The following is a 19,281-nucleotide window of genomic DNA, read 5'->3' as shown; positions in this document are numbered from 1 at the left end:
TACGTCCTGCACATTGTGGCTGGAGATAACACTTGCTCTGTCACAACACAGGAGACAGAATGAGCCAATTAAACAGATGGCCCCTGACCCCTCTCTCGCTACAGCGTGGAAGGGTATAAACAAAAGGAAAGCCTCTGTGACTGACCCCACCCAGCACTCACAACAGTGGCCACGCCTGGGCCAAAAGGAAAGGATTGCAAAAGCCAAACAAACACAACAAAGAAAACACGCAAGTGGGTGACTAAATACTGATGTTGGACAGATAGCCGTAAAGGGTTTGACCTTGTATGGTTTTGGAGTGCGTTCTCGGAAAAAAAGTTTTAACGACTCACTGTGTGCCCAGTTAATTTCTCTGTCCACCTAATACACAGTAATTAATGAGATATTGTTCATTCAAAGGGCCTAACTTTCCACAGCACTTTTGAGTCCCAGAGGAAATCAAAGCCCAAATGCTGCCAGTGCTCCCTGAGCTGCACACCACCGCTAACTTTCATAGGAACTCCTCACCCATGCAATCCCAGAGTCAGATTTACGACAGAAGATTATTTGTTACAGTTATTTTTAGGTGTGGACAAAAAATATGCAAGAAAAAAGGTGCAAAACTCACCTCAAAGTCCTCAAGGGGGAACTGCAGCATGTCTCGGAGGACATCGCTGAGGATCTGCGTCTTCCTCTGAACCAGCACATTTTCATAGTCCAGCGGCTCGATCACCTTCGGTTTGACCTGGAGAACATGGACGAAACACTGTTACTTTGACATCTGATTCAATATTGGTACCTAAAAATACAATAAAGGTAAAGGCACAGCTTAGTTAAGTTGGCGTATGCATTATAGGTCCAGTAGAAAGATAACAAATATTAGTAATACCATACAACAAAGCCCTCTGGTTGGATGCAAATCAGGTATATTTAATTAGGTTTGGCGCCTTCGCCACTTGTGGAGTGAAACCACACTGTCATATACTTGATTAATAATCATTCAGCCTTTGAATTTTCAGACCTTCATCAAGTTACGTTTACCACATGTAAGAGAAATTAGAGTTGCTTTATAGATTTACTTCAAACAAGTTGCTGATTACCCATGAGAGGGGCAACCTGAACACACTACACTTGACTGTTTTGATCATATGTTCCAAGAACCTTCCAGCAAAAAACCACTATTTGATTTCTGGCACAGAAACATCTAGCAAGTCTAAGGAAAACTACATTAAACAAGAGTAAAGCAGAAGGCTTTTCATTACCGTCACTGCACTGCACTGTGATGCAGACTCCTATCACATGATCATGATCTTGCCTACTAAGCACCAAAATACCAGGAAAGTGCCTCTTAACCCCAAGGCCACAGAACTAACAAGCCGACTGATGGTGAAGCGCTCCGTGCAAGAGAAGAGATCATACAGCGCCGGGAACAGGATCTACTGTAATTAATCCAGCTGTGCTGTCGCGTTGGGTATAGAAAGACGTGTTATCTGCTAGATACACTCTGACAGGCTCATCAGTATTCCATCTGCCCTGAGAAAATGCATCCACTTCAGCAGAGGGAGGGTCTTGATGAGATTATGCCTTTGTGAGCGCAAACAAGCCTAACATGTCTCTCAAGGAAACAATCACACTCTGCTCAGATTGTATTAACAACAACACAATTATCCTCTACACCACAAATCACTAACGTATATTTAAATAGTCAGAAGTCAGTCTGAGCCGCTGTGTTGTGGTTGACTCTCGAGAACAGATGTGGACATGCTATTAGAAGGTGATTATGGATTTATGGTACAGCGTCATAGTTTCTGCATAATGTTGAAGCGCTGACCCACTAAACTCTCAAGGCCGAGGCCGGAGAAAGCTTGTAAGCTGCAAAGATACAGTGGCCATTAGTTGGAGAGTAAGCTGTCACCACTTGTAGCTGATGGGATGGGAGGATAAATCTAACAGCCAGGGAGGCGGCGCAGTGAAAAATGAACAGTGACACATCACCAGACTTCGGGGCTGAGCGACAGCACGGCTCACTCATTGCCTCCACATCTGGGACTGATAATACGAGCATGATCTCAGAGGGAGAGTCATGGATATTGACCTGCTTAAATATATGTTGCTAGCAACCTTTGCTAATAACAGAGCACGCCGAGGACAGACGGGGCAAGACCTTGTATCAGTTTCAAGGACAAGGAGGGGATAACGGAGGAGGGATGGGGCCACCGTGTCTGTCAGCTGAAGCAGCTCGTGACATTATCAGACAGCTTCTTACTCGCACCTTTATCTGAATGTAACACACACATAGTTACAATGAAACGCAGTCACGCTTTGACAAACGGTTTTCCCAGAGGAAAGAAAACGCGAAGAGATGCAGAGATAGCTGCACGTAGGACAGGTAAGCCAGGAAGGAATGTAGAACATCTGACAGATAAGATGTCTGGGTATGCGTCTCTATGACTCACTGGATCCGACATCTAAAATCTCCACATCTCCACACACAAGACAGTCTGTACAAGATACTGAAGACTTAAGAACATCAGACACTGTCAATAAAAAGCAAATGCACAGGACGAAAACACCGGCAATGACTCAACCTTTCAAGTGGCTAAACCAGGTGAAACACCAGACACCTTTAGGAAGTGATAATCTGGAGGGTTTGGGTAAGAAGAGAAAGAAGAGATTCACTGAAAAACTACTGCCACAAACACCTGATCGGGGACAGGCTGCAGCTCTCAAAACTAAACAGTTAATGGCTCAACAATACTTAGATTTAAATAAAGCACCGGCTGATTTGACCACATTGCAGCAGTGGTGCCATTGTCTCACCAGCTGATGGGTTTCTGAAGCTGCTGTGTTGTTGCTGACTTTTGTTTCCCTCCAAAACCCCTCTGGGCACATTGCTTTGTCAGAGGCTCAGAGTGGTCAACCACACAGTACACTCAGCATTGAGTAAGAAAATGAACACTCATAAGCCAAAGCTCTGTCATCCCCTCTGCCCACAGTGCCGACCATAGACACTTGACCTAGTGTCAACTTTAAATTGTGTTATGAGTCCTCAGAGAAAGCACTTGTTGAGCATGTGTCTGGCCAACTAACAGTCATACTGCTACTCTTGTTAAGTTTATGGACACCTTCAATACAGTGTGACAGTAACATCAGATCAGATCAGGCTGTATACTTAAGTCAACAAACAGTCAGCTATGCCTGGAAAGAGCATAAAACAGAAACTTATGAAGCCATCCCTTCCACTCCCTCTCTGCAGTGATCCAGCAGCTGTTTAGCTGCAGCTCCCACTCCTCCCATCACTGCACCCTCGCACAGCCTCAAACAATGGTGCTGTGTAGTGCCTCTCTACAAACTGATGCATTCAGTCTTTTGCCACTTAGCGTTCAGATAACTCTCCGGAGACCCAACCACGGTCCACCGTCTTGCAGGGCAGGAAATTATCCGCTTTGACTTTTGAGCCAAATAAAATATTTTACAAGCCAAAGTAACCTTTAAAGAATAAACCTAAAAAGAAAAAACTGTGCGCTATATTCGTCCAGGTAGTAAAATGCTGGTAAAAGTTCAACATTCCTCCGTGCTCGTGCTAACGCTGCAGATTGTAAATGTGAGCTGGCAGCGTTGGGTGGAATAAAAGAAAGTGAAGTAGCACAAAACGCTCACATGACACCTGCCACAGAACTTTATGACTGTGGTCAACCTCTACGGCACCACACGCTGAAAGACGCTCTTGTAGATCAGGACGATTTTGACAAGCCGACACAGATTTTGTTAAACACAAAGTAAAAACTCTCCACTCCTTGAATGACTTACCACCACCTGTGGCACTGACTCTACCTCAGCCTCAGCTGCAGCCAACCTCTTGTACTGCTGTGGACTCTCAATGACCAGCTCCTTCTTTGGAGCTTTACTAGCCCTTCCCTGCATCATCAACAGCTGTGGTGAGAAACGTCCGAGCTGGATCCCAAAGAGAAGCCGACAGCCAGCATATCAGATTGAGAAAAATCCTTGTGCTGGGGGGAAAAAGTTTGTATTTCTTCCTCTCAGACTGAAGCTCCCCTCTCAGCCTGGACTGCTCTGACTGAAGGCAGTGGACTCACACCCAGGCTGAGGAGATGGCCCCTCCTACACTCAGCTGTGCTGCCTGGGGGAGTTAAACACCCTCTCACCCACACACATACACACAATGAAGTTATATGACCCCACACTATCCACCTGCACGGTGACACAGGGCTGACAAAAGCAAACAAAAGAAACACATTCCTCAGCTATTACAGTGTGGTCAGGGACTGTCCACGCCTTGTGTGGGACAGCTGAAATAAGAGCCCGGTTAAAATTCATCAAGAGGAACGAGCTCAGGGAGACAACAATGGGGCACTTCAATGCTATACGTGCAGCGACATTCAAAGAAACCACAAAGGAATCTGCAGAACACACACTGCACAGTATGAAGGCAACCGCTGGCAAATCAGCTGCAGCAAGTTAGTAATGGTTTCATTGACAGAATTTACAAATCTTGACCTGTATTAGCAGAGGAAGACCGACCACTACGGAGCACATGATTCCACTCTGCGTCAACCAGTAGTATATCAAAACAGTCATCGCAGAGTGTGACACGCCATCATTAGTCAGTGAAGTTTTTATTGCTGGCCTGCTGCCACTGCAGCTGAGATAGTAGTTGTAATCATAGACTTGAGATTCGGTCCAACTTCTGTCTCGCTGCTTGTTGATGCAACTGCTTGTGGGGCATTCCAGCACGACGCAGCCCCCTTCAACCCACCTAGGAGTGGGCCCGACCTAAAGATTCCTCCGGTGGGCCACCGCAGGGGAGGATGTTATCTTTTCACACCCGTGTCTCAACTTAGGAGGGAGGTCAGCTGCTCCAATCCCACAGTCACATGCACCCATGGGCCCCACACAGGTATTGATAATGCAGTCAAAAACAATATCAGGGGAATGATGGGAACATTTTTTTCATATCTTTATGCAGAATCACATTGGAACTAATTAAACAAATTCTGGTCGGAATCATTGCTTTGTGGCAAAATGAAGCATTACTAAGTACAAACAAAGCAACAACTGTTTCAATAATCAACTGAGCAATCATTCAAGCAGAATTAGTGAAACCCAATGGAACCCTTCTAAAATGCAGGGATCTGTGGTTTCTCTTTGTACAACATAATGTAATTTGAATAGTTTTGAACTATCGTTTAGGCAACAACAAAAAAGTCATTTGAAGAAATGACAGCATTTGGGATGTGTCAGTGGGTGTTTCAAAGTGTTATGGGTGTTTCTTGGGGCAGTGGTGGTTCAGTGGTTGAGGTTCTGGGTTACTGATAGGGTCAGGGGTTTAAGGCCACAGTGGGGCCCTTGAGCAAGGCCCCTAACCCTATCTGCCCCAGGGTGCCTGAGCTTCCGCTCTGAAACCAACAACTTGCCTCAGTCTACAGTATTAGCAACAATAGACAACATACACTGCCTAAAAGTTCAGGGAAATCTTAGTTGGCATTGACTCTCTTTGTCAAGAATGATTTTGTTTGTCTATAATCTCAGATCAAGTAATTCAAATGCTGCTATCAGCTATGTTTGTATTTGGCACAGCTAATGTACGCACTGTGAAATAGTAGTTCAGTCATAAATCCTGTTATCACGTTGTTAAGAGCAGCGGTGGAAAGAAACTAAGTGCTAAACAACACATTTGAGGCACTTTCTACAAGTCTACATTTCCACTTCATCGCAACTCAAAGAGAAATATTATACGTTTTATTAAGCCGCATTTATTTTACGGGCGAAGTTACGAGTTACGTTCAAACAAAACTTATAAAATAGAGCCACATGAAAGCTACAGCTACTAAACAGTATATAAGACAGCAATAATCTACTTTACCAACAGTAAAAAGCAACTTAAATATTTATGCTTTAGAAACAGTAACTTATAAAACAGAATACTCACAGGGGACATTTCTACACATTGAATACTTTCACTTTAGATTCTTAAGAAGTACATTTTGCTGTTTTGGTTTGTGTGCTTTTAAGTAACATTTTGAATTCTGGACAGTAATTTGCAGCAATAATACATTATATCTAATAATATAGTTAGATAAGCAGTAACAGCTTAGTAGCCTCAGTGTTCCTAACTGAAATTCTTGAGGGGGTAATATTCCTTTTCTTTTTTCATTTTTGTCAGTCATGCATCAGCTGGTGGTATCTTCAAACACATTTTTGGGATCTTACAGATGCCTTCCATGCTCTGTATTTGGCAGGAAGGACGTGTTTGCGCAGAAAAAACAACATTTAAACGCTTGAGCTGTCATTTAAATCCCACACGTTTTTCACTGGATATTGGCTGATGTTCATTTTAAATCCAACAGCTCCACAGCAGTCTTTCCATTTGAGCATGTGCTTAATTGTACACATGTTCAAATGCTACGGTTCAGGTGCTTCTTTAACAACAACTGTTGTGCCCAGTGAACACATGCTGCATGTGTGAAGTTGCCACCTTTGCTATCAGGACACTTAATCCCCGGGTAGCCTACTCGGTAGATAACAAGATAACACTGCAGCCAAATAAGAATTTTTGTGAGTGTGTTGTAAAAACAAGTTTTTTTCCTCCACTTTTGACAGATTTTAACTGTCAGCTCCTGGCATTTGAGCTGACTTACTATCAGTGTACTTGGCATTGAGAATCAGGAGTGAACCTCAGGAACGGAGTACGAGGTGTCTTGTGGTAAAATGAATGATGTTATAATAGTGGCATAAGGAAAATAGAAACCTGAAGAGACAAAAGGTCCCTAATTGGAAGGTGAAACCTTACATCGACACAAGATCAGCTCATCTCTGTCTGCCAGATCATAACGACACATTCAGACAGCGTAACAAAAGAGCAGTTTTTTGTGTAGGGCCTAATGTGAGCATCCTTTAAGCATATCCTGATCAGCTTTGTATGCAGGGACCATGTGTCTCTGTCAAAAAGATGTTAGCTAGTCCTCTTCACCACGTAAAACAGTGTCATAGGTCTCATTCAGGGGCCTTATCAGCTCACTGAGGGGGTGAATCATCATTTACTTCCACTAGCAGACACTCTCTCCAGTCACTTTCTTAACACACACAACCTGTGTGGATCTGAAATGTTTCAGTAGTAAATATTACAAATAGGTGGCAGGTGCTTTCCAGAAAACCAAATTCTTGGCAACGTAGTGAAATATGCATCAAGATTGCATTTGCTATTTCAACTTCTCTATGAACCATGTTTCATGGGGTGTTCATCGTAACCAGAGATCTAGTTTACAGTAGATGCTCGCTGCAGATAGCGCTGTCCTCCCCCTGCCTCTTCTAACCGCAACCCTGGGGCCAGTTTTATCAGACATGCTTGTTTCCTGTATCACACTCTGTGATTTATGTTTATGCTTATCTACAATTTTGCAAACACACAATTTAATCCACTGAGTCATGTTGCAGCCGTACCATCCGCATTCTCCAGGAATGTCAGCAGACACTCCATTGTTTAGTAAAAACGTTGTTGATGTATCCATTCAGCTACACTACAGTGCACAGTTGACACTGATAACCCACTGGCACTGTTTTCTTAACGTACATAGAGTCATGACACAGTACAAATACTAGATGCTTGACTTAGATATGTGAGTTCTCCTGGACCTCATATCTCATATCTGCAGCAATAATAGGTAACTTATTGGAGGCATATTGGTGCTGGGGCTCGCATATTTTTGGCTTGGTGCTTAAATCAAATTCCATGGAAACGAATACAAACATATTTCTTTGGGCAGAGCTGGCACTTGGGTCTAAGCAGGAAGGCCTGCTGAGCTTTTTTTTTATTGGCAGAACAAACCCTCAAGCTGCCAGAAGAAGACTGAGAGGATGTTTTGGAAAAAGGCTATATTCTGATCAAATGCAGTTGCCTCGACTCAGTGCAAATGAGTTGACAGCATTTACAAAACGCACAAAAAGAAGTTGTTTCTTTGACGACTACACAGTTCGGTGTGGTGATTCGTATAAGGAATGCACAGGGATAGAAATCAACCTAAACTGACGGTAACACTGACCTGCCGCTTCACTTCATTCATGTAAATGGCTGAGAGTTGATTCAGAGGTCTGGAACTGATCTAAAAACAACCAGGCAAAATGTAATTTTGTAAAGATATAATTCATTAAAAGCTTTTGCTCTCATCCTCTGGAGCCATTCAGGAATTTTGATGGTTGTAGTTTTGCGTCATCAAAGCACCATTTTATGAGAACACTTGGGAGGAGACACTAACAAAGAAATGAATCTAAATTCACTTTGCCACACAATGTTGCACAAATGATGCAAGAGGCAAGTGATGTAATCCATTTATAGATTATTATACGTACTATAAATTATACTTAATTGCAGGGCAGCAAAGTGGGGAAGTGGTTAGCACTGTTGTCTTACAACAAGACAGTTGTGGATTGAACCTACAGATCGGCTGGAGCCTTTATGTGGGGAGTCTGCATGATTTCCCTCTAGTTGTGTGAATGAAAGCACTTTCTTAGCCACACTGTTGGTATTTAGTGGTTCTTTTTTTCCTCTTATTTAATTTTGTTTGTTGTTACTGCATTTTTTTCCCCTTCTCACGGGACCAATATGAAAGTGTGAAGCCATCTCCTCTGTTCGCTCAGTAAGAATGTAGTTGTTAAAAGCTCACGGCTCAGGTGGTAGACTGAGTTCTCCATGTGCCACAGTGTCCTTGGGCAAGACACTGAACCCTGAGTTGCTGTTGATGGCGAGTGCATTGCACGGCAGCTCTACTGCACCTACGAGTGTGTGAATAGGAAACATGTTGTAAAGTACTTTGTTGAACCAAGATAAGGTTAGAAGGCACAATATGAGTGCGGACCATTTACCAATACATCAAATTGTGATTCTCAGCCTGGAGTGACTGTCCTATGAATGCTCTGATCTACTAATGAGCTATTATAATCTTTTTAAATACTAGTATAGGATCTGTTTCTAAGATGAATCATTCAGATGACATCATTAAATGTTTTATATGTAAGTATTTCTATCTGAAATTTCCTAACCAGCCTCGACCTGTCTCATCTTGTCTTGCAGTGAATTAATTTTTAAATATGACTTAGATATACGGATATATAATAGCAATAATCAAACCTTTTTACGGCACATAAACTAAGCAAAAACTTTGTTGCGACACAATTAGAGAGACTCTTACTGCATGTTCTATGTTGGTAAGAACTCGTAAGTTGGGCGTTAGTCTTAATTTGAAGTAAATGGCTTTATATCCGCTATGCACAACTATTTCTGCGAGAGTTTAATTAAATCTGTGGGGAGAACTGTGATTCAGATGGTGATTCTACCCCAAAAGATCGTCATATGATGTTTTGGCCAGATCGCTCACCCCTAACTGGGCTTCTCGGTTACATAACAAGGGATTGATGCAACCGCTGCTTGAGCCAAAGCAAAACAGGGTGTAACCTGGAATGTAACAAAACACACCGCCCCACTACAGCGACAGCTCCAGGAACCACCATCCTGCTCTGTGTTTTCAGTCCGTCCACCACGCAGCGTCAAGCTGAGAATGACATTTTAACAGGGAGGTAATAATGGCACCGGACTATGTCTACACTCTCTGTTAATAACATCACTGCAGTAGGATGTGGGACACAATAGCATCAAAAATAACAGGATGCAATCATGAGGCAAGGACACGGCAGAGCTAGAAAATAAAGACAGACACAGTGCTCGGCAATAAAAAGTAAAATATATGATTGTTCTAATATTTAAAGCTGTTAGGGACTAAGAGCAAAAAAATTTAAGACAGCTTTTTATTGATCAATAAGCCTTAAATGTAACTAAAAGTATTGAATACGCGACTAATGCTGCTCTCAGATCTGTGGGAAAATCAAACTGCTGTTGCCAGAATGTCTTTTAAGAGCACGAGCCTGAGTGCTGGAGATAATGTTCCCATGTATCAGTCAGCGAGTGAGCAACACAAACACACACACACACATGCGAGCGCACACATCAGCGCTGTGATGTCTGAAGCCCTCCTTAAAGCAACAATTTAAGGAAGGCTGAAATGTCTCGAAAGAAAGGAAGCAATCACCAAGAAAAACAGACGAGCGGAGCGCGCTGTTGTTTGTACTGTAAATCCATTCAATAAAAGACAAAGAGACCGATGTTGCTGGTGGTCAAGTGTCCTCGTGGATGTGCAGGGTGAACACGTACAGTGTTGTCAAATGGTTCACCTTCAAATCAAAGAGAAAACACCAGCAACGTTTAAAGAGATATGGAAAACTGGATTTGTGAGGTACACAAGAAATTATTACATGGAGGACTAATAATGACATAAGTAATCAAATTCCAAAATGTTGAAATAAATACACAAGTATAGCAATACGGGTAAGTATGAAATCAGAGCTGAAGTAAAATACAGAAAAAATACCTAAGTGAAAAATTGACTCAATAAATGCACAAACTGGGCAATAATTGGATTCAAATATAATTTTGTATCCGCCTGGACAGTAAATACAGGACGAAATGGATAAAATGTAGTTTATAAAAACACTATTATTTCATTTCTGAGTTTTATTACCATATTTATGATGCTTTTGAACAAGCAATAACAGTTTTCCTATTTTTTAAGCAAGAGAAATCCCAATAAAACGTTATTAAACACACATGTTTAAACTGAGAGCATGATAATTAGATATATTTAATCTGTAAATAATTTCTGGTTGATGTCATGCAGACTCTTGTTTCATCAACTCCCCAACACAAGGAACACATAAACTCAGGCTCATTTGGCACAGATCGGTGGAAGCAAACTATCAGAGGTCGAAGTTAGAAGCAGTCCTCCCAAAACATAATTGGACAAAAGCGGTTTCATCTTTCACCGAGCCCATGTCACCACTTTTTCTCTCTTTCCTTGCAACAACATTCCTCTGATAAAACCAGCAGACACTTCAGAGCTTCTGTTACAGCCTCATGCGGGCCTCAACTGTTTGACAGGAACAGAGGAACGAACTTGAATCCTCGTGACGGCAAAGACTGGCAAAGGTTTTCTTGACAGCTTTTCTTGAGAACAAGAACAAAAAGTGACACCGCTGAGTTACGACAGCATGAATGTTGTATCACCTTGTATGGGTGACTTTGATTTTTAGAGGCAGATGGCTGTCCTGAGAAGATGTGAGTTTTGATGAGGAAGGAAAAGGTTGAGCCGTTGTAATCAGCGAGTGAAATAACAGAGCAGTAAACAGCTAAAACGGGCTGTTTAATGTCTATGCATCAGCTTTCCGGGGGCAGCTTTGTTTGTGTGTGTGTGTGCACATAGGTGAGTGTGGGTTTGAACTCACCCCATCATCTCTGCTTTAATTCCCAGAAACACTAACCTGCTGCAATCAGACGGAATTAAAAGGGCAAACATAATGGTTTATAATACCAGGCTTAATGAATTAAAAAGGTGAAAATAGTATCCAAAGCAGCACACATTGTGCTCAGTTTCAGACATTTCTGTACAAAGATGACGTTCACATGACGAAACTAAAAAGGCAGCAAAGTATTATTAAAGTCAAAAAAGAGCATCATTACATAACATAGTTTACATTTTTACATAATACTAGTGGAAGGTTGGTTCCCTGGAAGCCTCATAGTCATGATTCTTGTTGTGTTCTGTCTATTTTATCTACTGAAACTATAAAATAAAAGCTAAAATGGACACAATGTATTGTCCTTCATTTCCAATCAAAATGGGAAATAATTGAAAGTAATAAAAAAAGTTTATTTATTTGATTTTTCTATTCATCTTTCACGTGCTCATTTTTGTTTTGACTTCCTTAACATGTTATCCATCAGATAAAGAGTTAATAATGTGAACTTCTATTTAGTGTTTGAGCTGCCAGCTAAAATGTGCAAGTAAGTGTAGTCTGGTTAACATTAGGGCCCTGGTTGACTGGTTGGTGTAGTTTCATAAGGGTAGCTTCAGCTCAGTAACTTGAAGGTTTGCTCGTTGTGTTTAGCCATTTATGATTTCATTTAAGTCAGCCCTTGATTGATCAGGCACTGATGTTCCCCACATACACAACCACTCGGGAAAGTAAAACTAAAACTAATGGACATCTGAATTTCAGCTTTGAGCCTAAAATACTGCATAGATAGTTCATTCTACAATGCTGTAATACCCGTGGTTTTAGCTATTTTCTAGAAGGATTGTTTTAGCGTCTTTAGCTTTACATCCAACATGGCTGCTGCTGCAAGTGCTCCTCCTGTTGTGACATCACAACAGGCTGCAAACCTGAATGGCTCGTTGAGAGACACACTCTAATGAAAGAAACATGGACAGGGCTCCAGACTACGATTGAAGTGGTTGCATTTGCGAGCTTTTTTTGAGAGTGTGAGCGAATCACTTGGTTACAACTGGGACAAACCTGACATTAGAACGCTCTAGTTTACTCTTTTTAAAGTCATTTTTGGTCGCACACCTGTCTGAGCACACCACAGAACAGCAGCTACCACAGTCTGCAATGTGGAGCGTTTAAGGAACATCGGTAAATTGTAGCGTCTGTCGATAAGGACATGTCCAGCTAGTCGTATGTTTTGCCTGTGACCAGGAGGGAGGTGCGACCAAATGAGAAAGTTGGTCGCATTGGTGCTACCTGTGAAAAAGTTTGTCTGGAGCCCTGATGGGGACGGTGTTCTCGTACTTTGTGGGTCTCTAGACACACCGGGCACATATTTATGTTCAGCTAGAACTGAAATTTGCATTATGTGGCTCATTTTAAACAACAAGGGAAGCATTTCAGCCAGCAGCTATTCTAAAAAAGTTAAGCATTTAAACACTGAGAGACAACTTATGATTCTTGCTGAAGAGGCCATAGTTGATTGGAGAACAAACATAAAGACAAATATTTATTTCTCCAATCTATAATTTATTGTTTAACTGAAGCAGCTCATTGATTCTTCATAATCTCCACTTGCACTCTGACAAAAATGTGTCAAACAAACCACATTGCCCCCCACACATTTAACTATTGATTTATAAGACTGCTAAATGCTGACAGAGGATTAACTGACCCTGTCTGGATGATAAGACCATCCCTGAGCCAAGAGGAGCAACGTGCCCTTGACCTAATTCTGCTCTCTCAGCCGGTCCACTGTCACTCAGCTTTCTGCTGCGAATCTGATGAACCAGTGACGGGAAGGAGACATCACAGACACAGTAGTAAGTAAACACAAACAAGAAGGGAAAGACAAGCTGGTACGGAGCAGCAGAAGCCCTGCCAAGCCCGCCGGTCCACAGATGAAGAGCGGTGATTGATTTCCAGCAGACACAGAGCTTACTGTCCCCCCCTCACCCTTCTCACCCTCCTCACCCCCATCACTGCCCGCAGAGGCTTTAACCCATGCAGCGCTTAGCAAGAGGCGACATGCAGCCCTCCTACTGCCCTACTTTCTATACTGTTAGCACTCACGGATACATATTCGCACGGCTGAGACGAGAGCGATGATGATTATCACTGCTGTAGCTGCAACCATAAATCTGCCAAATATGAAAGGTGCTAGTAAAAGTGCCGGGAAAATGATACTCCTTCAGGAGTTGTAGTTTTTGCGTGGGGATGTTTCTCTGACAGAAGAAAAAAAAATCCCCCTCCGTGAACCTGCACATACATGTTCTAATATTACTACCATCTGAATCATTTATCATATTCATGTCCTGCATTTTGCCATCTTAATAGAGCAATCTGGGGAAGAAATGCAGCATCAGCGACATTTCAGTTCAAACAGGCCATTTCAAAGCACTTCTATGTGAGGAATAATGTATGATTCAGATCGTTTAAACAAACCCTGCGTGCATTAAGGCAGCGAGGAAATTCTCAGCGGAGTTACTGATTAGGTGATCAACGCGGAAACATAATCAATTTCTGAACTCATTTATCAAGCAGCAAAAATGTCAAACATTTGCTGGATTCTGCGTCTCAAATCTGAGAATTCACTGCTTTTGTTGGTTTTAAAAATTGCACCTAGAGCTAATAATTGGTCTCATTGATGCTTTTGTGATACTAAAGCAAGATATTTAGTGCTTTTACACCAAATTCTGTGATATCTGTCACAATAAGGAGGCTTCTCACTGAGATCCTGCTATAATGTGTGATTTAGCGCTGAAACAATTAGCCGATGTTCTTATAGAGTATAAATCATCAACACTTGTGATAACGGATTGTTTATTAAAGCAAAATGCTGAGCTGTTTTTCTGCATCTCGAAATCAGATGATGTGCTGCTTTTTTTCTGTTTGATACCAAAGTGAGCTGAAGTGGAGTGGTGTCTAGACAAAACAAGAACTCTGGAGATGTTACTGTGAGCTCTGGATGCTTAATATTTTATACGCAAAATTAAAAAAAGCCAAATTATTCAATGATTGGAATTCATTTTTTGCTCATTTCAGCTTGAATACATGAATATCTACACAAATTTGTCAATTCAGCTGTAAAAAAAACAAACCCCAAGACAGCTACAATCTTGTGTCAGCACACACACACACACACACACACCTTCAGTACTCTCGGTGTTGGTACTGCACGAGACTCTCTCCGACTCAGCGCTCGCTCAGCCTCAGATGGCCCAGTGGGCTCAGCTGCTTCCTTACAGATGTAGCCACTACAGTTCCTCTCTAAAACAGTTCGCAGCCCGTCAATCACGACCGTGCTGGTGGTGCACCCCATTCCTCCAGGTCCGACCAGGCATCAGTCAGGAGAGCCTGCCAGTGACCCAGTTTCCTTGATCATCCCCTGCTCCTCCCTGGTCCATGATCTTGCTCTGACCCGCAAATCCACAGCTTCTCGCCCAGGGAGAAGAGCGTCGGTGGCGTCCAGGCAAAAAAAAAAAAAAAAAGGATCCAGAGAGGAGGATAGCTGGAGAATAAATTTATGCACACGCAGAGAAGAGTCCCACTGTAATTCCTGGCTGCCCCCAGTCTGTGCTTGTAGGAATACCTCAGTCAGCAGGCGAGATACAGTGAGTGAGTGAGTGAGGTAGAGCAGAGAACGAGGGATGGGGGGGATGAAGGATGCTGTGTGAGCTCTGCTGCAGCTTCAACCAATGCTGAGCTTCGGTGCAACGCAGCCTCGTGTGCATCTGTCTCACTTATTCAGTCACTTGCTTGTTCTCCTCCGAGCCTCTCTGGATTTCCAAATTCCTCCCTATCTTTCATTCTTTTCATTTCCTCATTTGCATTCTGAAATGAATTAACCCGTTTCATTTTTTTTTTACTCCATAAAATGGGACTCCTTTAGGGAGTCAGATGAGTAATTGTGAAATAAATGGGTTACACTAAACGCAGTCCCTCATATCCAGAGGGAGAGTCTGATTCCACGGTCAGGCAAACAGCAATATGGCTGAATGCTTATTTAGTTCAGCAGAAAAAAAAAATAACACAGCCAATGTTAGAGCAAATGTATGAATTACAATGACTGGACGGCATGAGCAGCAGTCAGTGTTGCAATAAACATATAACATGAGCAGATATCTTCATTTGAAAAGCTTTAAGGACAACTCTCCACTTGATAAAGCAGCAAAAAAAATCAAAGAAAATACATTTTTGGAACTAAAAATAAAATTGAAGTGTCTAGTTGTGGAGGAAAACTCAGTGACGGGCTCGAGCCTTACAGAAATCTCTGCTTACCAAACAGACCAAGGACATGAGAGGATTTAAACCTTTTAGGCCAAGACATCAAATAGGGAGTGTTTTTCTACAAAAGATTAGCTGCACTTGATCACAAGCTGCCCGCGCTGCCAAGTACACGGATACATTGGGAGTGGAACGACAAAATTTGATCATACACAGGCTTTTTGAAATGTCTGGGAGAGACTCATCCTGCTAGGACGACCTTTGATTAAAATGTCTCCGGACTGTGATCGGGAGGAAAGACGATGAAAAGCAAGAAAACAGCAAATGTGCTTTGGTAGAAGTGTTGAAAATAGGGGTTCTTTAAGTCATTTCTAAAATGTTGCTGCTTCTCCATTTGCAATAAAAAAAGCAACTTGTGGGAGAAAACTGTGTTAAGGCCATATACAAATAAACACATGCCTTCTGCCTCCTGTGGTTGCCCATGTTTCACATCCTGATTACAAGGAATAAGGGGGGAAAACAAGGAAAAAGGGGCAGTGTTCATCGTAGTTTATTTATCTCTGTCGCTTCCTTTCCTGCAGCTGCAAGTCTCTAACACCCCGTAAGACCTCAGTGACAATATTGTCAAAAAAATTACACTTGTCACGGTGGCACGCACATGCTGCAGCGACAGAAAATACTGGAAGTCCCGCTGGCAGCAGCTTTGCTTACTTTCAAAATGCTTCATGTCTACAAAAAAAAAAGAGAACATGGTGGCATCAATATGGATTCTTTTTTTTTTTCTTTAGGGATTAACCGTATGAGAAATGACTTTAATGCAGGTACAGCCATATTAGCAAACACACGCACGTCTGGAGAATGTGAAGCGCTTCCTTACATCATGATGGTGCACTAAGCCACGAATGCTTGCACGCATTCCTGCTTGCTGCTGTGTTAATATTTCAGTAGTGCTTGACACACTGAACTACATTCGAGAGCGGGATGAGACGAGCTGCGGAGGAAAGCAGCTGAGCCCATAGAAGAGGGGATTCGGGGGAAGAAAGAGAGACGCTGGAGGAGGGAGGGACGAGATGTTGATTATGCCCATTGATCTGTTGGGAAATACAGCTCCTCTTTTGGTTTATCCCTCTTCTCGCACTTGTGATCCAGTCTCCGTCCCTCCTGTCGCTGCAAAGAGGGATTTTAGGCTTACTATATAGAATGACAAGAAGCAATCTGGTGTAAAACTGGTAAAACTGCAAAGTCATAAATCTCCTTTTTCCAGCGCTGTGTATCGCAGGCAAGCGGCGATTATGTTCTTTCTTTTTGGGACTTTTGGTGAACTTAGCTATGCTTATTAACATCTGTCGATTATCACTGCTAGTTACTGCTGAGCGCCAACATAAATATGAGTCAGGCATTGCTCGAGCAGCAAGCAGACACTGAAGTGTCACAGCTGGTCATAGTAAATCTTTTGCCCTGAGGACACAGATTCTTCTTGTGCATGTGAGGACATGTCTGCAGCAACATGGTACTCACAATGCTGCAGTGATGCTACTGGAAGGGATTTCCTAAACCTGTGGGAAAAAATGACTCGCAGCACTATTGATGCATCATAAAACTACGTTTAAAAGTCCAAACCAGGCCGGATGATCGCAAAAAAAAAATTAGATTGACTCTGAGCAAAAGTTAGTTTTTTTTCTTGATAATGTGGAAAAATTAATCCATTGTGGCCTAAACTGACTTGATAAACACTGCTCAAAGAAATTAAAGAAACGCCTAACCATTACAGTAAAACACCAATTCACCTAAACTTCTGGGATGTCGATCTGTCCAGTCAGGAAGCGTAAGTGATCATGAATCAGTTTCACCTGCTTTAATGAAACTATAAGTGACAACAGCGGGACAGCCCCCAAAAAGGGAATGGTTCTGCAGGCCCTGGCCACAGACGATGTCTCTCTCCTGATCTCTCCTGACTGATTTTTGTCTACTTTTGCATTTTGCTTGTGCCCTTGTGACTGCAGGTAGCATGAGGTGACACCTTCAGCCCATTCAGGTTGCACAGGCAGTACAGCTCCTCCAGAAAGACGCAATGGTACGTGCCACAAAATCTGCTGCATCTACAAGCGCAGTCTCAAGAGCATGGAGGAGACACCAGGAGATGAGTCTTTACACAAGGAGAGCTGGACAATGCCGTAGAAGGGCAATGACCCAGCAGTGGGACAGATACCTGCTTCTTTGTGTGTGGATAAATGGAGGCGCATTGCCACAGCCCTTCAAAATGACCTCCAGAGGGATACTTGTGCATGTTTCTGACCAAACTGTCAGAAACAGACTCCATGAGGGTGGCATGAGGGCCTTACATCCTCTACTGGGACCTGTGCTCACAGCCCTGCTCGACTTTGCTAGAGAACACTTATCATTTCGGTGTTCCCTTAAATCTTTTGAGCAGTGTATGTCACAGATGTGTCCATGAGGTTATTTGCACTATAAGGACGCGCATTCATTAGCAGTCAGTCACACGGCTGAGATTAAGAATTCCCAAGAGTGTGGGCTGGCTGCTAATAAAACATCAAAATTATGCAGTGGCAGCTCTGCAACACGAGCAAAACCCATGCAAACAGGACATCTTAGGTTTTCACACTCCTTTATTTGCTGTTTGCCAAAAGCTACCTAAAGAACAAAAAAAGACATTGTCAGTGCCAGCAGAAAGTTTGGTGTAATGCCCCCCCACCCACACCACACACACATTTTTTTGCGTACTGTATTCAGCAAAAGCATTACAGTACACCCCAAGGGGTGATAAATTATTAATGTCAGACAAGGGGATTGCTGAGTCATCAGGTGTAGTAGTTTGCTTTTAGCTGCCCTTGTTTCAAGCAGCTCTGTCTGCAACATTCCTCAGTGCAAATGCTGCAAGGACAGTAAAAATATCCTCAAACAGGTTTATGTCTGCGGCTGACTGTGACACACAGGCTGCCTCGGTGTAATCAATACTATAACACACAGTATTGTCTGACTTGGAATACATTCCAGTGTCCCGCCAGCGCTTGAGGACACCCATGCATGTCTGTTGCTGACAAATGAAGTGGTGCTGTAGCCTCCAGCAGTACACAGTTGGACTGTGTCAACTATACTAAATCATGAGTTTGAGGCAAGGCTACAGTCAGGCTGGTGGGTGGGGGTTTAGGCGCTGTGTGCTGAGCCACAGAGTGGGTCTATCTGTGGATATTCGAGTGTGAACATCCTCTGTGGGATGTGGAAGCTCTGCTACACTGCTCTGCTCAAATCTGCAGCAGCTGCAGAGGAGATAAGAGCTGGACTGAAGCTCTGCCGGGTGTGTGGAGCTTCATGGATTACTGCTGTTGTTACAACAAGGCGTCACTCTCCACAGTGGGCTATATTTCCTGGCATGGCATTGTGACTGACTCCAATATTCCATAAACTGATGGTGCATGTTTAAATTGAATTTTAGAAATTCTCAAAAAAATGAAAGAAATAGAATATGATGCTTGATTTGAATGAACAGAGCTAGTGTTTGCCTTCCTGTTGAAGTCCGTATTGCGAATGTGGGCACCTCAAACTATATCCACTGAAATTATACGGACATATGTAGCTGCAATATGTGCATTCTTCATTTTAATCTATCTCTGTGTACATTTTCAGCCATCCAGGTCATGGTAATTCTACAGGCTTCAGTAAAAA

General features: G+C 42.6%; 1 protein-coding gene across 4 annotated transcripts in view; it reads right to left on the bottom strand.

Moving 5' to 3' along the window:
- Positions 1–19,281, bottom strand: part of LOC103357791 (dedicator of cytokinesis protein 9) — an 83,047-nt gene that overhangs the window by 45,317 nt on the left and 18,449 nt on the right. For 2 of the 4 annotated variants that reach the window (XM_008282497.1, XM_008282498.1), the window contains exons 1-2: positions 3,790–4,056; positions 608–724 (exon numbers count right to left, since the gene is read on the bottom strand). In XM_008282497.1, the coding sequence (XP_008280719.1) occupies positions 608–724; positions 3,790–3,906 (234 nt within the window). In that variant the 5' untranslated portion in view covers positions 3,907–4,056. Of the gene's footprint in view, positions 1–607; positions 725–3,789; positions 4,057–19,281 lie in introns of those variants that run through there. The other 2 variants (XM_008282499.1, XM_008282500.1) reach the window with 1 other exon arrangement.

Source organism: Stegastes partitus, unplaced genomic scaffold (genome assembly GCF_000690725.1).
Source record: "Stegastes partitus isolate 25-593 unplaced genomic scaffold, Stegastes_partitus-1.0.2 Scaffold274, whole genome shotgun sequence".
Taxonomy (NCBI): Eukaryota; Metazoa; Chordata; class Actinopteri; family Pomacentridae; genus Stegastes; species Stegastes partitus.
Note: the sequence above shows the minus strand (reverse complement) of the source record. Positions and strands in the feature narration are given on the sequence as shown.